Source organism: Piliocolobus tephrosceles, chromosome 5, assembly GCF_002776525.5.
Source record: "Piliocolobus tephrosceles isolate RC106 chromosome 5, ASM277652v3, whole genome shotgun sequence".
In the NCBI taxonomy this organism is placed as follows: Eukaryota; Metazoa; Chordata; class Mammalia; order Primates; family Cercopithecidae; genus Piliocolobus; species Piliocolobus tephrosceles.
In genome coordinates, this window is record NC_045438.1 from 110,236,324 (window position 1) to 110,257,804 (window position 21,481).

General features: G+C 35.5%; 1 protein-coding gene across 3 annotated transcripts in view; it reads left to right on the forward strand.

Moving 5' to 3' along the window:
• KHDRBS2 (KH RNA binding domain containing, signal transduction associated 2) overlaps nucleotides 1–21,481 on the forward strand; it is a 591,427-nt gene that overhangs the window by 362,412 nt on the left and 207,534 nt on the right. For all 3 annotated transcript variants that reach the window (XR_002733824.1, XM_023222978.1, XM_023222979.1), the window contains exon 5: nucleotides 16,892–17,019. Coding sequence is in view for 2 of the 3 variants with exons in the window: in XM_023222978.1 (XP_023078746.1) it covers nucleotides 16,892–17,019 (128 nt within the window). In the remaining variant the exon portion in view is untranslated. The remainder of the gene's footprint in view (nucleotides 1–16,891; nucleotides 17,020–21,481) is intronic.

The window sequence follows — 21,481 nt, forward strand, 5'->3', positions numbered from 1 at the left end:
ATGTCAAACACACACAAACACCATCAGCACCAACAGTAGCAACAATAATACCAGTTTCACAGCAAGGGCAAAGTTATATTTTTTGATTACCTCTTCTTCTCTCAGAAAGAGTACACTGATTCAGAATAGCACTCATACAGCCTGCCTTAGCTTAGGCTGCCCTAACAGAACACTACAGACTGGGTGGCTTAAACAACGCACAATTCTGAAGGTTGGAGGTCTGAGATAGTTGGATTCTGGTAAGGGATCTCTTCCTAGCTTGCAGATGGCCACCTTCTCACTGTGATTTTACGTGGTGGAGAGAGAGAGAGGGAAAGAGAGAGTATGTTTTGGTGTATCTCCTTGTAAGGGAAATAATCCCACCATGAGGGTCCCACCCTCCTAACAACATCCAAACCTGGTTTCCTCCCAAAGGCCCCACCTCCAAATAATATCACATGAGTGGTTAGGGCTTTAACATTTGAATTTGGGAGGGGGATATAATTCAGCCAATAGCATAGTCCCTTATAACGTATGCAGAGTAAAGTGCTTAGAACTCTGATTTAGGTATATGAGCTATTGATTTCAGTATTCTTAATTTTGAATAGGTCTCTGACAAAATGTCAAAACAAGAGGAAAATTAAAAAAGAAATAACTTAACTGGTATAAAGATGAGAAATGAAAGGCATTTAAAGTGTTTTCTACCACAAAATCCCTGCTTGTGATTTGCCTGACATTTATCATTTAACCTCTGAGTCCATAAATGGGATAATAATCCTCCAATGCTTCATCATTCGCCAGGGCACCATAAAGATGAATTTGGCTGGATGCACTTAGGTCTCCTTGAAGATCAGAAATGAATGTGGAGGAGGCTTCAGTATCCACCTATCCCTAAAAAGGAGGAAAAAAGTACTTATTTAGCAATATGATATTTTTAATCTTGAACAGGGTGTTTCAACTTGATGAAATGGTCTATATTTCATAACATCATGCTATTGAAATCATATTCTTATCAATCAAAACAAATTAATTGATCTTTTATTTTTAGAGTAGTTTCACATTCACAGCAACATTGACAGGAAGGTAAAGAGATTTCTTATATACCCCTTTTCCCTCAGTCTTCCCTACCATCAACAACCTGCACCACAGTAGTATGTTGTTACAATCAATGAAATACATTGACACATCATTGTCACTCAAAGTTCATAGTTTACATTAGGGCTTACTGTAAATGTTGTACATTCTTTGGGTTTGGGCAAAGGCATGACATGTATCCGCAATTATAGTATCATACAGAATAGTTTCACTACCTGAAATTTTCTGTGCTCCACATACTCATTCCATCCTTCCCCTAACCCCTGTCAATTACTGATGCATTATTGTCTCCATAATTTTGCTTTTTCTAGAATGTCATATATTTGGAATCATATAGTATGTAACCTTTTCAGATGGAATTCTTTCACTTGATAATATGCATTTAAGCTTTTTCCATGTCTTTCCATGGCTTCATACAAACTCATTTATTTTTATTGCTGAATTACATTTCATTTTCTAGATGGCCCACAGTGTATTTATCCATTCACCTACTGAAGGGCATCTTGGTTACTTCCAAGTTTTGGCAATTATGAATCAAGCTGCCTATAAACATTTGTGTGCAGGTTATTGTGTGCATGTAAGTTTTCGATGCATTTGGATAGATAACAAGGAGCACAATTGCTGGATCATATGGTAAGAGTATGTTTAGTTCTCTAAGAAACTGACAAACTGTGGTTCAAAGTTTCAATATCATTTTGAATCCCCACCAGCAAAAAAAAAATGAGAATTTGCGTTGCTCCACATCCTCACCAGCATTTGGTGGTGTCAGTGTTCTGGATTTTCCAAATTCTAAGAAGTACATAGTGGTATCTCACTCTTTTAATTTGCAATTCCCTAATGACGTATGATTTTGAGCATATTTTCGTACACTTACTTGTCTGACCTAATACCACTTTCACCTTTGCTCACTAAATTCTATACATCTGTACATCTTTGATGAAGGGTATGTTTAGATCTGCTCATTTTTAAGTTGTTTTCTTCTTGTTGATTTGTAATGAATTTTTTGTATATTTGGGATGACAGTCTTTGATCAGATGTCTTTTGTAAATATGTTTTTTCCAAGTCTGTGGCTTGTCTTCTCATTCTCTTGAAATCCAGATACATTTAAAAATTTATCCTGCATCATTTTTCAGTTTTTTTTTTTTTTTTTTTTAACTAAGTCAGTGTTTGCGTTGATAGCAATGATGAACATAAAAGTCCCTTTGTAATACTCAGGAAGAACTTGACAATTTTTCTAATATTGACATATATATATATATATATATATCACAGTTACATTCTAAATATGGATAAAATAAAGGTGGAGATATCTGGAAAGCTTGGGTGGAGTCCCAAAACTCCAGTTGTGTTGCAAAGAATTTAAAGGAATAGCAAGGGTAATTTTTTGAGAGTAGAATTCTCTGTCTTTATATGTACAACTTTGCCTGTGTAAAATTCAATAACTTAAAACGATACAGGTCTGTAGACCAACAACATTTTACAAATATATTTTAGCTTTTCAGAGCAAGACCATATGAAAATCTCTCAAACTGAATTCTAAACCTCAGATGGCTGATTCGCAGGCATCTGGAGAATTAAGTTTAGAATTAAGTGCTTCAGAAACCTATGTAAATCAAATCTCTTGGAAAATGTTTTTGACCATTACAAAATAAGAATTGGAGTATGTATATTTAGTCTATAAATTATCTGTATGGTGAGAAAGGGAAGAGATCACAGATCTGCTCTGTACTTACTGATGCTTTGGAAGCAATATCCACAACAGTGCAAAAGACAGCCAATTAATGGCTTTTGTGGTTTGCTAAATGCCTAAGTAAAATTGAGGTGTTTAATAACCACAAAAGCCCTTTGCTGCCATTAAAGTCCTAAGACTTCAATCTCAATTCAGAGTCTATATCAACATTGAAGCTGAGCTAACAAACCAAAGCATAAAACTCTTTTTATAACATTCTCTTTCTCCTCGAGAGGGTTTGTTGATAGTATTTTTAAATCTGGTTTTTAAAAATATTCTTTTCTGTTTCCCTCATTGACTTGGTAGCAAAGTAATGCATAAAATGAGATGGTGTGGAAAGCAAATTGTTATTTGAGTAGGAGTTTTATGAATAAATTATTATATAAATAGACCTTCAGCCACATTTCCAAGTGTACATAGGACCCTAATCATTTGATTTTGATTCTACTGTAGGACAATAAAAATTCAGTAGCCTGCCTTCCTCTTGCTATCACAGAAAGCTCCTTCATGAGAAGATCTTATGGAGACACCTTGAGAAATACTTAGTTGAGTCATTATGACCACCTTCCTATTTTCCGCATACAGAAATGAGGGCAGATATGACTTGTTCACAGGGACAAAACTAGTTAGTAGCAAAACTTGAATTCTGTGCTCATTCCAACTTCCATTGCCTTTTGTCTGGATTGTTATAAGAGTCTTCTGTAGTAATTTGGTTTCTGTAGAACTGTTCCACACATCCCTACAACTCCAGTTCCTCATCCACATTCCTAAGAGTGATCCTTCCAAAGGCCATCATGGTGATATGCCTTCTTGTGAGGATTCATTACCTTAAGAACACAAGACTCTAATATTCCAGCCTGGCTCCCATCTACATACCCTTCTACTGTCCACTCCTGACACAATGCTTAGGAAACCTGGGTTATTATTTTGGATTGGATTATTATTATTGTGACTATTGTCACAACTATCTTCTAACTCTATTACTTTTCTGTCATGGCTTCGTGACTTCACACATGGACATCTACCTGGATTGCTCTTTTTCATCTCTTAATTGACAAGTTCCCAACTCTATTTTTGATCACTGGATGTCTTCATGTAAAAGTATTTATTTCCTTTTTATGATTAGCAGACTATGTATTTTGTCTTTTTAATTTTTTTTCCTAAGCAAGATTATTAATGATTTTCCCATCTACTCAGAAGACAGGCTATCTACAGAAGAGAGAAATCACATCACACTGAAAGATTCCCAATTTAAAAAGTCTCTTTGTTTAGAAATGCTATTTGCTTCCCTATTTAAAATTCGAGAGAGAGAAGAGGGAAGCCCACATTCAGTAACTTTTCCATCTCAGTGTTGGCACTACAAGTGAATCAGCCACACAAACAAAAAATGCAGAAGACAGCTTTAAGTTCATTTTTTCCCATTATTTCCCATGTTTAATATATCAGCAATAATCTAATTGCCTTTTCTCTCCACCACTTATAATGGTACTGGTAAGGATGACTGCAGTACCTAATGCACGTACTGCTTACGATGGTGTCTTAACCCCTCTCTCGTTTCCAGTCTAGTCCTACTTTAATCCATTTACCTCATGGCCGCCAGAATACTCTCTTTCAGATAAAAACTGGTTATTTCACTATCCATCTTAAATATTCCTTAGGCCTTCTGTTATACCTACAATAAAGCCAAGAAGCACCACCGTGATACAGAGCCTACCTATTGTCTGACCTAATATCATTTACAACCTTGCTCACTAAACCTTTGATATATATGCACTGGTATTCTCCCTGTTCCTTAAAGATGCTCAGCTCCTTCCTGACCTTCACATTCCATTTACCTGGAAGACTAGTGAACCACATCCTCACATGACAGACTCCTTTACATTTGGGTCTCAGTTCATATATTCTCTCTTCGAGTAGGGCACTGCTGACTTCCCGTCTAAACCAGCTTCCCCAGTCCCTCAATCCTGTTGCTCTGTTTCTTTTTTTCACAGTATTACTCTCTGAACTAAGATTATTTATTCCTTTGTGTTTTTTTAGTCTTTCCCCACATTAGAATGTAAGCTCAATGAGGGCTTTTTTACTATATTCTTACCACCTAGAACATATATATATATATATATACACATACACCAGCATATTTGTTTTATTTACTATATATAATATTCATATATTTAATAATAATATATTTATTCACTGAGGAAAGCAATAAAGAAATCCCAAATGCTCCCTTCCTGCCCTTTGGAATGCATGCCTGGTGATGTTGCACAAGTTCAACAGAAACCCAGTTTTCTCCCTCCAGTGCTGAGCAGTATGAGCTTGTTCCAGTACTCCACATCTTAGAACTATATAAAAATCCCACCTCAGGCAAAGGACAGGAGCATCGTGGGTAGTATCCAGATATTCCTTGAAACTAAATTTCTTTTAGCTGATCTCCACTTCTTGAGATCCCATCATTTCTCTAATTGGATGAAAAAGAATCAAAGTGTAACATTAATCATAGAGCTCAAAAATGGCCTTATACAACTAAATGGTTACCTTCTCGCAATCAGAGTTTAAAGAATGAATTTTAAAAATGAATAAGGAAAGAGGTTGGGGAAAAATGATTACTTGCATTCTGACTCTTGATACCATGGTCTTCTCCCATGTCCGTGATGAAGGCACTTGATAGACACAAGCAGCTTAGCAGTGTGGCTTAATGATCTGAAAATATCTCATATTGAGAGAGATTCCAAGAGAGCAGGCATTGTGGTTGCTCTTTGAAATGTGGGGTTGGAGAGGGAAGAGATCCAAGAACTGAAAGGAGCCTTAGAAAACAACAATCATTCCCATGATTGCTAAGAATATCTCATGACTTCTTTGCAGTAAATCCTTTCTGTAACATACAGAATAGGATTGATTCTGACCACTTGCTGTGCATGTATATTTTGCAGAGAACAGAAAATGGGCTGCCTGATTCAGCTAACTATAGTGCTCTTGCAGAGACCTACACAGATGGGCTGTGGAATTAGCAGATCTTGGGGGAAGCCTGAGAGCAGAGAGATGACATGTCACCCTTCAGAGGAGAACTTAGTTGTACCAGTTGCTCTGTCGTGGGCCCACTAGAGCAAAGAACCCAGGTCTTCCCTATTTAGATTTGCTCTTGCTAGAAAGGCTTGGACAAAAGACCCATTTGGAATTATGGGTGAATTCACCTCAAAGACAGGCAAATACAGTTTGCGACCGTTGAAAGGACTCAGGTAATTGAGGAAAGAAGCCTGGCTGAACAATTCAAGAGATGTTTCCAATTAAGGCAGAACCAATGGAAGCAAGGAAAGGAATAAATGACATATACCTGCGTCTTCTCAGTATAAATCTGTGTTCTTTTCATTTTGTAATTCTAATTTATGTTGTTTTTGGGGAACTTTGACATCATATTTTGACACATCTTTTTGATGTATTTTTTTCCAAATACTTTTTCACTGTATTGTACTGTATTACATTTTACAAGTTCATTTCTTCAGTTACTGACAATGGAAATAAATTTTTTCATCATTTTCCCCTTTATAAGTATTCTCAGCTAGAATGCTTCACTTAACATTCTTAACCCTTGCCTGCTCTCTCTCACTCTTGCTTGGCTTTGCTTATTTTCTGTGTTAGATTCACTTTTCCCATCTGGCAATTGTTGTTGCTTTATGCTGGTTAGAAAAAGTGGCGCAATAATTGTTTTTAAGGACTATCTTATTCTAATATGATTAAATATTCAGAAAGAATAGTAGGAATAGTGTGCAGGGCGTTTGTTTGTTTTTCAAGATTGAATTTGAGGGGAGCTAGAAACTGCAAGCCAAATAAAAGGATAACTTTTTGTAAAGAGGCAGACATGGCAACATTGTATACTCTTTACAAAGAGCTTCAAGAAAGTTACTATGACAGAATAGCTTGACAAAACTACAGCTAGAAGGAATCATCACAGCATTTTCATTTGGGGAAATATATAGGAGAACTTCTAGGAGGGATTTTCTCATGAGGAAATATAGCAAATGTCTTTCTTTCTAAACCAAAAATGTAGAATTCAACATTTTAAAAATAAAACAAAATGCAGAAGCCACTAAATAATTGGTATAATATTGTAAATAAATATTTTAAACCAACAAAAAGGATCAAAGTTGAATTGAGCATGCGCTGATTCAGAGAGTATTAAAGAAGGCTTCAATTCGTGCCTACTGTTTTATTGAAACGTTTCTTTAATTGTTGTTTACCATTACATTACATGAACAAGTGTAGGGAGCTGGTCATCTACATGTGCTTTAACTCCCCTGGATCAGAACTTTCCTCCACTCTCTCCCCAGAACCTACATTAGTGCCTGCTACTTACCTGCTCCTCAGAAATGCACTGACTACATAAAAGGATGATTTATTTAGCAAAACTCCTTCAGGAACTTAAAAACATCTAACAGGTTAAATGCATCCCTGTCTTGAATATATAAATTTTCCATGTCCAAAGGAAGGCCTGGAATTCCTAGGTTATTGGTAAAATATCACCCACAGGACCTATATCCTATCAACCTTTTTTATGCATAGCATGTGTACACTTTTCTCTCAGTGTTTCTTTATTATTATAGTTTCTTGGTTAAGATTTGGTCCCATGAGATCATACTGAGAACCATCAATTCTGTCTTAACCAAGAGTTCATTTTATATACTTTTAAATAAAGGTGGATAACTTGCTGAAGTATTAAATCAATGCCTATTTTGACTTTAAATGAAATGAAGCTCCTATATCATGTGTACAATAATTTGCCAAGAAAATTTATTGAAAAAAGTAGTCGTTTTGACTTTACCCAGACAAATGAAACTTGTTACTTTTAGAATTACAAGTCAAATCTGTCATTTAATATTATCAAAACATTTGTCTACTATCCTGAATTTACCCTGAACAGTGATTCATTTTCTAGGGTAGGATGGATAAAAGCATAATGCCAAATACATAAGGTTTTTGTTGCTCATTCACAAGGTCTGGGGTCTTAAAACCTTGTGTGGCCAAAGTTTAATAAAGTCAAATAAAATAAGATAGAAAATAAGCCTTTCCAATCTTCCTGCAAAATGTTTAAATAATGTCTGTATTGATATTATCTTATGCTTTGATTATTTTTGAGTAATGGGCAATATGACTTTAGTAATGGGAAAATAAGATAAAACATTGTTTGGGTACAGAAATTTACAATCACTCACTGTTTAAGATACAAAGCCCACAATATTTTGACCTTGTGATATCCAATCTTCTTTGATGAATAAGTTTTATAAAGTCTTTATATAAAACTTATACAGAGTCATGCACAAGCAGATGCTTAATAAATTTTAATTGACTGCTCTTTGACTACATTTTGATAATGAGTTTTTTTCTGGTTCTGAGTCTGGGCTGATTAAAACTCATGCTGTGGTGACTAAGAGATGTTATCTAATAGCATGTTCTTTTTTGCTAAATAATGTCCACCACAGCACTAGCTTGCTACCCATTCCAAGTTAGTTGGAATAGCTTACTGTTTTCTGAAATAGCTTGCTACCCATTCCAACTTAGTTGCAGGTCTGATATTGGGCAGAACCCAATACTTTCCACGCCTTCTTTACTACTGCGGTAAAAGTGCCCTAATCTGTTTGTAGGAGCTGAGAAAATTCCAGTTCTCTTTGTCATGGCCCAGAAAGGCTAAAGACTGCGTATCATTTCCATACATATCATTTCTGATGATTTCTGAAAGTCTTGGCATTACCAGAGTTGAGTGTACATTCACATGTTACCAGTGGCTATAATCACAGTTTTAAATGTGCAGCACCAGTGTCCATTGTATCCTCAGAAGAAGGAATTTGGCAGGAAAATGGTCCCTCACTGCACCACCAGGTAGCCTGTCTACACCTGTCATTACCTGGCATCCGTATGCAAGTGAAATAATCTTCCCAATCTGTTTTTGGGCAAAATGCCATCATAACAGATGGACATGAGTGTATGTAACTGGGAAATTATGCATATATATTACATATGCAGACTATGAGCATAGGTCCTTTCTAGGAACATCCAAACATCTGTCTGGTCTGAGCTTTTGTGTATACTGTTTACACCATATGGCGTCACGGTGGGAGGGCCTTGTCAGAGAGGCAAAAAGAAGCACTCCTGAATTTCATGGAAATTATTTGATGGGGGAATTGGCCTTACCTTAGTCAAAAGGAACATGGAAAATTATTGTGAATATCTTTGCTATTATTTCAAATAACAAAGTTTTAAAATTTATTTTGATAGCAAGAAAGCAGATTATTTGGACACTATAGGAAAATAAATTTAAAATTCGGATCAATTATAAAAAATATCTATGAGGCCAGGCACGGTGGCTCATGCCTGTAATCCCAGCATTTTGGGAGGCTGAGGCGGGTGGATCACTTGAGCTCAGGAGTTCGAGACCAGCCTGACCAACATGGCAAAACCCTGTCTGTACCAAAATTACAAAAAAAAATTAGCTGGACATGGTGTCCTGCACCTGTGGCCCCAGCTACTCAGGAGACCAGGGTGGGAGAATCTCTTGAGCCCGGGAGGTGGAGTTTGTAGTGAACTGAGATCATGCTACTGTACTCCAACCTGGGCAACAGAGAGAGACCCCATCTCAAAAAAAAAAAAAGTATATATATATATATGTATATGTATGATATGCATGTGCTATTTAAGCCCCAGTAGATATTTTAAAGGTTCACTCAAACTTTAGTCTTTTCTGTCTGAAATCAAAGCCATAGATTAAACTAATCATCATTTTTAAAGCTACTTTATAATTCATCTTGCAAGAGGAATCTTTTTAGAGTGTATATATTTTATTTACTGCAGGTATATGCCAAAACAGTAAAGCATTCTTTACTATTTGAAGTGTGGAATCCCAGTAATTTGTAGTTCTATCTAACATACCATTAAGGTTTATCCCTAGATATAACTTACATTTTTTTGACGAGTGGAGCATTATCTTCATAATATGGGTAGGCCTAGGGATTATTTAAGTTTTGTAATATTCTAGTTTTCCAGAAAAATGAAATACATATGTTAATTTTTCTTTTATTATGTATTGATTTTTAATGACTGGAAATTAATTTTTCCTCTTTGTTCATTCTGAATTGCCGTAACTTTACCTTCCTTTGTCTCTTTTGTCTTTATTCACATACTTAGGTAAATATTCGTCTATCTCTCTTTATCTCTCCAGGGTGTTTTAATACTAAAGTAATAAAACAATACTAAAATAATATTATGTAAGTATAAATTACCTCATTACCATTTGTGAACTCATATTTTTACTTTTTAGTGGTTATCTATGTTAGCAAGTTGAGCATAAAATTTATAAATGCTATAAAACTATAACCACTCATTCATATGTATCGTATGACTCCCAAATCTTAGAACTCAATACTACTCAAGTGAATTAATATGTAGCATATTTCTGATGTTGCTTCCAAGGTAAACTTGGAATAATTTGTTTACTCATATCTTGAAAGTTTTATATAACAGAAGCATCAGCAACACATGCAACCAATAAACATCAACAGGATATTCTAGTTTTAGCTAGACTCATGTGCTAATGAATGAAGATTAATTCAAAGTTAGACCTAATGCTTAAGAAAGGACTGGAAAAAAGCACTATAATATAAAACTTTCAGGGTTTAGAAAATTATATATGTTATAAAAATAATGCACAAGAACTCATTTTGGACAGAGGTACCAAGAACATACATTAGGGAAAAGGCAGTCTCTTTAATAAATGTTGCTGGGAAAACTGGATAACCATATTTGGAAGACTGAATCTGGACTCCCATCTCTAACCGTATACAAAAATAAAATGAAAATAGATAGAAGACTTAAATATAAGACCTCAAACTATGAAACCACTAAAAGAAAACATTGAGGAAACTGTCTATGACATTGGTTTGGGGAAAGATTTCATGAGTAATACTTCAAAAAACACAGGCAACTAAAACAAAAATGGATAAATGAGATCACAGTAAGCTAAAAGGCTTCTGCACAACAAATGAAACAATCAACAAAGTGAAGAGACAATACACAGAATGGAAGAAATATTTGCAAATTCCACATCTGATGAGGGATTAATTACCAGAATATATAAGGAGCTCAAACAGCTCAATAGGAAAAAAGCAAATAATCTGAGTTTAAAATGGTCAAAAGATCTGAATAGACATTTCTCAAAAGAAGACACACAAATTCCAACAGATATGTGAAAAAAAATGCTCAACATTATTAGTCATCAGAGAAATGCAAATCAAAACTACAATGAGATATCAACTCACCCCAGTCAAAATGGCTTTTCTCCAAAAGACAAGCAATAGCAAATGCTGGCAAGGAATTGGAGAAAGGGGAACCCTGATACACTATTTGGTAGGAATGTAAATTTGTACAAACACTATGGAGAACAGTATGGAGGTTCCTCAAAACACTAAAAATAGAACTACCGTATGACCTAGCAGTTCCACTGTTAAGTATATATATCCAAAAGAAAAAAAAAGCAAACTGGTATATCAAAGAGATTTCTGTAGGCCCGTGTTTATCGCAGCACTCTTCTCAGTAGCTAATGTTTGGAATCAGCCTAAGCATCCATCAATGCATGCATGAAAAAAGAAAACATGGTTGGTATACAGGATGGAATATTATTCTGCCATAAAAAGAATAAAATCCTGTCATTTGCAACAACGTAGATGGAACAAGTCATCAGGTTAAGCAAAATAAGCCTGGCACAGAAACACAAATTTTACACGTCCTCACTCATATGTGAGAACTAACAATTAAAACAATTGAACTCACTGAGATAGAGTAGAATGATGGTTACCAGAGACCAGGAAGAATAGTGAGAAGGAGAGGGGAAAGTTGGGATGGTTAATGGGTGCAAAAATATAGTTAGATAGAAAGAATAAGATCTAGTATTGGGGTAGCACAACGAAGTGAATATAGTCAACAATAATTTATTGTATAATTTAAAATCACTAAAAGAGTGGAATTTGAATGTTCCCAATACAAAGAAATGACAAATACTTGAGGTGATAGATACCCCAATTATCCTGATGTGATTATTACAAATCATATACCTATATCAAAACATCACATTTACTCCATGTATATATCTATATACACATATGATATACCCATAATAATTGAAAATAAAAATTTTAATAGCTGAAAATATAAGGCACATAATATGTTCAGTCTAGACAATATTTAAGAGTTCAACTATCCCTAGATTTGGATATTTAAAAAAATGTTTTTCAGCCAAGCGCGGTGTCTCACACCTGTATTCCCAGCACTTTGGGAGGCCGAGGCAGGTGGATCATTAGGTCAGGAGTTCAAGACTAGCCTGACCAAGATGGTGGAACCCCGTCTCTACTAAAAATACAGAAATTAGCCGGGCGTGGTGGTAGGTGCCTGTAATCCCAGCTACTCAGGAGGCTGAAGCAGGATAATCGCTTGAACCCGGGCGGCAGAGGTTGCAGTGAGCTGAGATCACACCACTGCACTCCAGCCTGGGTGATACAGTGAGACTCCGTCTCAAAGAAAAATAAATAAATAAATAAAAGTTTTCTTCCGTATTTTTTTTTTTTTTGAAGCATTTAAGTGCCTCATTGCTATAAATAATGTGATACATATGTTTTGATTGTCTAATCAGGAAAATCAGAACTTATTAAAAATCTGGGTGAGTTAGCATTTAATGATATAAATATTGCAACTGATAAATCAACTATTTTCTGTGATATAAATTTGCATTAAAATTATGATTAGAAAATTTCTGTCTCTATACATAATTTTACTGTTTTCTTACACAGTCTTCATCCTTCAGTTATCACAAGTATGTGTAGTTGACACTCAAATGTACTCTCTTAACCCAGATCTGAATTTCTAAGATAAGCCTGAAGGTCTCTCTGACATTTTAAACAGAAGGTTATTCGAACCAAATACAAATTCTCCACCTTCAAATTTTTTTTCATTTCCCTTTTTCTCTGGCTAATGTCTCATTATGCTTCTAGCCATTTCTGCACCTGGAAACTTCATTTGTTTCTACCTTTCCCATTCATACCACATATTTTCTTCTACTGGAGCACTCTTAAACGACCTGTGGTTGCCCATATTATCTCTCTCATACTCTACCACACACATGAAGGCACTAATCTTTTCATTATAGCCACAATTTGTGTCAACCAATTTGTTCCAATCTCTGGCTCAAGATATGGTTTGTGTTTGCCCATCTTCATGAGTCTTTGTTATTTTCTTATTAAGTAAAGTATTGAAAAAATTGGACAACATACAATTTATTTTCTTAAAAATACTCATTACTACCCTCTTTGGTCATCAGTAATCAGTTTCATGTTTAACAATTCTCTAGCCACTTTAAAAGAGAAACAAGCAGTTCAATTTAATCATACATAGTATAAAGTATGTTGAATGGGATAGGCTCGACTATCATTATCATAAATGGATTTACCAAAGCTCTCAGCCTTGTGATCTTAGGAACTTGATTTTATCAGCAGTCCGTATATTAGTTTGGGTCCTCCAAAAAGCAGATGTAATAATGGGATTAAACATGTAAGAGTTATATTAGGAAAATCTTCTTGTGACAAGAAAAGCGGGAAACAAGGAAGGCTGAAGAGCCCTCACCCTACAATGTCTGAGGAAAGAGGGGTGGAATCCTTATGGATTGCCCTGGTGCAATGAAGTTGTAAGGTAAATTCGGCAGTGCTATTAAGGAATCCCCGGAGGCATAGTTAGAGCAATCCTGTGCGGCCAGGAATGGATCTGTGTTAGCATTTAACTACATTTGGTTATCAGCTGGGAGAAGCTTTTGGGTAGCATAGCCTTGGAAGCAATAGGATTTTAGAGCACAGCAACTGGAGTCTTTGGTCAATTACATCTGTAGTTGCTGGTCTGTATTCTCTTGGCCATCACAACTCTTGACACGCGGTTTATTTCTCAAAGCATAGCCCTCTAGCTAAGCTCATAAGAAATTCAGTTACATTATATTAGTTGCTTTGCTAACACTAAGAATTAACCTGCAGTGTCAAATATTCATATTAATAATAATAATAAATTCCCTCCATGTTAGATTTCTGTCTAGGAGCTGAACTCCAATGCAGTTGAATTGGTGAGCATGGACTCTGAGCAAAGATTTAAATGGGCAATTCAAACTGTAGTGACACCAGGATATGACATTTGGATATATTCGCCTCCAACTAAGGCTACAGCTGCTCCAAGAAACATTCAGATCACACATGGACCCAAGAACTCCGCCTCTAGGCAGGGCTGGAGAGAGGCTGCTGAAGTACGCTCCTGAAGTATATCTCTCATGTACCGTGCTGACTGGTCCCCTCTGTGTTTGTTAGCTTTTGCACAAAACAAACCACCACAATACTTACTGGCATAAAGCAGCGATTTATTATCGATTTATCCAGATTCTGGGGTTGTCCAGGTGATTTTTCTGACTGCACCAGCTTGACTGGGACAGGATGGCTTAGGATATCTGGAGGTTCAATCCTCACTGTCATGTTTGGATACTCAGACAGGATGGCAGGGAGAGCAGGGATGACTGGAGCCTTTCTCCATGTTACCTCTCATCCTCCAGAAAGCTAGTCTAGGCTTCTTCGCCAGGTGGCATAGGGGTTTCCAGTAAGAAGAAAAGGAAAGCTCCAATACGCAAGCACTTTTGTAATCTCTGCTTTTGTCATGATGTTTTTAGTTAAGGCAAATCACATGGCAAATCCCAGAGTCAGTGTGGTGGAAACTATCTAAGGATATGGATGCACGGAATCCTGAACAAATTGGCTTAGTCTGTGACACCATCTGATTAGTATGTTGCTCTTCCTCTCTCTCTCTTCCCCAGGCTCCTTGACTTCATCCTTTTCCTCCTATTCCTCATTCTTCTTCTTCATATTCTTTATTATTATAAAATGAATAAGATCACATCTACATTCTTATATTTTCTGATTCTGGCGTAAAAAAATATTTATGCTCTAAGGTACACTTCTATCTATGTTGAATTCAATTGCAATTTGTTAAAATGTTTATTCTAACCCTCAGTCTTGCCAACAGTGGCAATCCATCTCTTTCTACAATTCATAAGCACCCCAAGTATCTATGTGTTTTCCTCAGAGAAGAAGCTACAAATATCCCTTTTGAAACTGGTAAACATTACATTGCGAAATTATGGGATTAATGTTTCATTTTGATAGTACCTGGTCAGTTCACTCAGTAGTGGCAATTCATTGTATTTCCTGATTCTAATAAAATAATAGACATGTTTCTTCTTAAGTTTAGTTGTTTGAATGAGAAAATTAGGAGGTAGAAATTGAATAATATACGGCTTGTTAGAAACTATAATTTTCTACTCTATGGCTCTTCTGTCAGCTAACTGTGTTGAGGCTATTATCACTATAATCAGGTGCTGAAGAATATAAACATGAAAGCAACATGCTAAAAATAAAATTAAGTGAAATGCTTTGGGGCTTTTTGCTTGTAATCTAGGTGGTTTCTAGAGCATGAGGTAAAGCTGTGCCAAAGAAATCCTTGGAGGCTGAATGCTTCCCTGCCATTTTCTAGACAGAGGTGTGTGGGTGACCCTACACAGTTTTCATCAGTACCACACATATACAGAGCTACACTGACATCGTTTGGTGCAGATGATAATCTTTATTTTTAGTCTCACAGATAGGCCTCAGACATCATTGCTGTTAGCCAAACCTCTACAAATATAGTGTTAACTCCTGGACCTCTCTCCTCACCACTAGAAGAGCCACTAGATTGATTTCACTTAAACTATGTTTCCAGAAAAATAATTGATCAGATTGGCCATTTGGCACAAATAACCAGTTACTTAATTTTGTACTATTCAACCAGGGGTGTGTGAGCGTGTGTGTGTGTGTGTGTGTGTGTGTGTATGTGTGTGTGTTGATTAGTAAAAAGAGAAACAGGTGACACTGGCACTTGTTTTTTGAAGGTAGCATTTACCTTTAATGATTCAGCTCCCCTCTTGCATCCTCTTGAATTGGCTGGTATATTTCCGCCCTGATAAAGGAAAAAGTCCCTTTGACTTTGACTGATTCTCTGGTTGTTATTGTGAAATTTGCCTTTTTCTCTGGCTCACACTTTCCCTTAGGCCAATACTGGAACTCGTACAAAATTTGTAGTGTTTAAATATCTCACACTGCGGTCAGATGCAGTGGCTCATGCCTGTTATCCTAGCACTTTGGGAGGCTGAGGTGGGTGGGTCACTTGAGGCCAGGAGTTCAAGACCAGCCTGGTCAACATGGCGAAACCCTGTCTTTACGAAAAATACAAAAATTAGCCAGGCGTGGTGGTGTGCGCCTATAATTCCAGCTACTCTGGAGGCTGAGACAGGAGAATTGCTTTAACCCAGGTGGCGGAGACTGCAGTGAGCTGAGATCATGCCACTGTACTCTAGCGTGGGTGACAGAGACTGTGTCTCAAAAAAGTAAAATAAATAAAAAATGAAAATAAATAAATAAATAAATAAATAAATATTTCACATCAAGCTATTTAGTTGGATTCTGCAGCTGCTGGTTGTCTGAAGTAGAGACATACTATCCTACTTCTTTATGGTTGTAATACATGCTCAGTATCTACTCTGGACCCTTGGGATTGCTGTTTTTTGTTTATGCATCAGAAGCTATTTGAATATCATGTAGTCATTCATATTCTACATACATTCATTCAAATGAAATTATTTTTTAGTAATTGTCATGTTAACAATCATAACTTTAGTACATTCCAAGTTTTTGTTTTATGTTGCTGTCTTCCCTTTTCCAGCTAACACATCTCAGCAAATCTAATGTGATGTCCTGCTGAGTATTTTCTTGATAAAATAAGCAATTCCAATTTCTCTATATAAAAATAGGAATTTAAAGTATATACACTTTTTAATATCATTTTATATTTTTGCATATAAGGTTCCAGGAAACAAATGAAAAAAAATATTTCCTATTGTGTTTTGTTTTGTTTCTTTTTTTTTTTTTTTTTTTCCAACTCTGAGAATGGCATGTCCCATTTTTAACTCATCACATCATGTTTTTTTTCCAGGACTACAATGATGAAATTCGTCAGGAACAACTACGTGAATTATCTTACTTAAATGGCTCAGAGGACTCTGGTCGTGGCCGAGGTATTAGAGGCAGAGGGATCAGAATAGCTCCCACAGCTCCTTCAAGGTACATTCATTCTTACTTTAAATAAATTAAGGATGATAGCAGGCCTTTTCTGTCCTGCTTTATGTCATGATGATCACTAGCAGTAAACAGCAACATCAGCCACAATCACTACCACCACAGCAAAAACAATAACGATGAAAGCTTATCAGGTACAGAAGAGCTTTACACATATTAACTCACCAAATCCTCCATACTAGGAGATAACTAGCATATACAGGTGAGAAATTGAAGTAGAGAAAGGTGTAGGAAATTAACCTAGGGTCACGTAGACAGTCTGACTCCAGAATTCACAATTTATACTGTTAACAACTACCCCGAGAAAATAAGGCAGCAAACCGGAGATTTTCTACTTTCCTCTTCTATCCTCAGGATAAGAACACGCAGATGATACAACTATTCACCTCTTGAAACCAAGATACCCTTGTATGAAGAGAAAACTGTAAACTTGTTCTGTGTTTTAAATGGTCCTTGAATTGATATAGTCTTGCTAGATAAGGAAGTAGATAGATAGAAATACAGAGAGAGATACAGATAACATACATGCCATCAGCCCAGAAGGCCAGAGCACTTCTTGCATGGCTGATGGTAAGGATATTCAAAGTTCAGAGGGTATTTGTAGCTCCTCTTGGTGATCAGAGAGGATTTTAGTTGATTTTGCTTATTTGCAAAGAAATTGGTATCTTTTTGCATTAGAATTTGTTTTGCAGGATTCTGAATTGTTCAAGATTTTAATAGAAGGCATTGGTTTGAAAAGAGTTAAAGTAAAAAATATAGCCTTCACAGAACAACTATGTGATTTAATCATTCTCTTCACCTTGTTATAATTGGCCCTTAAATCTCTAAAGGACAGAGATCTGAAATATTATTTCATTTATTACATAAAAATTATCTTAAGCTATGCTAAGATATTTTTCAGATTCAGTTTGTTTACTTAAATTATACCTCAAATACTTTCAACCACCACTATCAACATAGCCACTGTTTATAACACTTAAATCAAAAATATCTCAAAATGTTTCTCACTGGTCAGAAACAAAAGTAAAGAATGATAAATTACCAAATAAAATATCAAGGAATACTATTTACTAGAGGTAAAATGCGGTAATTCTAGAAATTCTGTTTCACTAAAAGCAAAACTTCTGAATGTGTTCTAGAGCTTATTTATATTTTATCCTTAAAAAATCAAAAATAAGCTGTCTAGTGCTGTTCAGGATCATTTGTTTATGCTAAGAATTAATGTGACATAATACAATACTGTACTTTTTTATGGGATGAGTGTTTTATAAAACCGTGTACATTTCTAAACTCATCTTGATGAGGTAAAAAGGGACATCATTGCTAGTCATCTTTAATGGATTTAATCATAAGTTAAATCATATGAAATTGCAACTTTTGTAGTTCAACAAATGCCAGTTTTACAGCTTTATATGGTTGAAACTAAGTATATATTTAGGATGCCTGAGGAGGGCACACAATTTTCTATTTCATATGCCTTAAAATGAGGGGGCATTAAAATAATGAATTTATCTGCATTTGATAGTATGAAATCATCATAGTAATAGATTTTGTTTTGTTACTGATATCCCTTAGTAGAATTTTGCATCTGGCATTTTTGAGTGGACCATATAAGATTTTAATTTCAGAGAAGCCTTATTCTAAGATTTTAAGCCATTTAAATAATTGAATACAGGATAGTGCATTATGGTCTGGATTTTAATATATCTTCTTAGAAGAAAAATTTGATTGAAAGATTTTACTGTTTAATCTCATATAACATACAGATCTGATACTATATACATAAAAATAAAATAAAATTAACATTAAAAATTAAATTTCACTTCCAGTGCTGTACTGATATCATTAGTGGTGCTAGCATTAATGAGAGGAAATGAAACAGAATTTTATTGTCTTCTATTTCAAACAGTATGATGAACTGTATCTACAATATAAAATGAGTAAGAAAATAGCCTTGCAAAATAGAAAATCATACTAATAAGAGAACTTTGCATGAGTTAACAGTTGCTAATTTGAATTAAGTCATGAAATTATTACTTTATGAAGTTGTTTAATTACACTTATATTCAAAAAGATGTCTAGAATATTTTTAAATTATATAATTTGTTGAAAATATATTTAATTAAAACAATTTACATTTCAATAATCCTATCTATAACTTTAATTTTCCAATAATAATGTGCAACAGAGAATAAAGCATTACATCTATATATTGTAATAATAATTTATTTTGCATAATTGATGAATGAAAATATATGACCTCTCTAACACATATCACCACTACATGTTGCAGTGAGTACAGTCACTGGAAAATGAAACATTAGGGATAAATTTTGAAGGCTTTTGTTTACCACATTGAGAACTAATACATAGAACTAATAGAGTTTTTTTTAAAGAGGAGAGTAATCATATTTATTTATATGAAAGATACTCAGTTACCACTGTAGATGATGCAGAAGAGTTACAGTGATTGAAAGAGAGAGACAGAGACAGAGAAACCATCTTATAGCAAGAGAGCCAATGAGAAAATGAGTCCATCATCCAAGGCAGATAAAAATGAGCAGCATTTGTAATAGACAGGGATAGGGCCAGATTAGAGATTAACATTTACATGAATTAATGCCAATTAGATGTTGGATAAGAAGGGTTCCCCAAGAGAAAGATAAATTTTTGGTGTCTAGCCTGATGAGAAATTGATGATATCATTAAGAGTAGGTGAAGGATCAAATTAAATGAAGAATATAATTACTCCTGTAAATAATCTGAGCTCTGTGGATGGCTGATGTGACCTCGGGCAGGTAACTTGTACCCTCCATGCCTTAATATCTCAACTTATGTTTAAAATAGTTTAGAACTGCCCACATGACAAGCTTGTCAAGATGCTTAAATTAGGATATTCATTTAAGGCAGTGGTCCCCAAATTGGCCTGTATTTTGGAATTGCTGGGAGCTCTCTGTCTCCAGAGATTGTGGTTTAATTGGCCTAGGATATGGCCTGGAATTTGGAATTTTCAAAAGATTCTCAAGTAACTTTAACATGCAGGCAAGTTAAGAAACTTCTGATATAAGGAAGACAAGCCAAGATATGGCATTGTGTTAGGAAGAAAGAGATTATAGTCATCATCAGAGGTAGAGATTGCAGGGTGCAACCATGAGATCAAGGATAGAAATTGGGTACATCCAGATTCCAAAGTGGGTCCAGGAATAGAAGCCAGTGAAAGAGGATAAGGAGTAAGAAGGAGGAATGAGGAAAAGTAGAGAAAAGCAGAGTCATAAAAGTCCGAAGAAACATTTTCCAGATAATGGTCCACAATCTTAAAAATAGTAGAAATGTGCTGTGGCAGGGAAACTGTAAAGAAATCTAGTGGATTTGGAAATCAGTAGGCTACTGGTGATCTCAGCCAAGAGCACTTTCAATAGAGGGGTGAAAGCAAGAACTAGACTGATAACATTCAGTTCAGAAATGTAGAGGAAGTCAGACAAATAAAGGAAAGGACACTGTGGTGTGGTTTTAGCCAGGGGCAGTATCCTAAAAAAAAGTGATGTGAATTAAGTTGGAGGAGAGAACAAGGAGGTTAATATTCCAGAGAAAGAACATAGTGGATAAGAGGTAATGAGTCAGGTTCAGGAGACAGGTTTGCTAGGTCTGTGTCTGGTAGTCAGTTGATGAAGGAAGAAAATGGAAAATTAGATTTGATATGATGAGCATCATATAATATTAGAGCAGAAGGAAGTACTAAAAATTTAGAAATCTGCATTTTACTCATTAGAAAAATATATCTACCTCAAGCCTGGGTAAGTATAATACTTACCCATGACTATTCAATGGTATAGTGAAGACTTGTGCATATAGTTTACAGTAGGGTGACCATATAATTTATTGTCCACACATGGATACTTTTGAGAGTGTTAAAATGCTAAACTGAACAGGAAGCTAGGACAACAGTTCTAAAACCTGGACATATGCTCATCTTGCTTATGAGGCAACAGAAATGTGCTTGGAGGAGCAGTGAAGGCAAAACTGGTTTTTACATCCCTTTATATATTATCATGATAATACAGAATACTGTATTCTCAGCCATGTTGTACTTGAAGCCAGCACTGGGCCTCTGGATCTTTGTGTTTCACCCTCTCCCAATCTAGGAGAGTATTCTTTATACATTAGACTCACAATAAGTTCTTTGATCATTTCTCTATTCAACAGCTCTATAAGATATTTAAAAATTTTAAAGGCTTTTCCCGCATTGCTATTCTTCACTCATAAAAGCTCACTTTTATTTTAAGCAAGAAAGAGCAATCTGACTGCTATTCATAGCAGACAGCATAACCTACGTCCCCATATGTGGCTACAGCCAAATACTGTGATTGTTGACATCCCAATGATCATCATTTTTTTTTCCAAAGCTTTAGTGTTCCCACTGAAAGCAGTGCTATCTAAGCCAACCTTT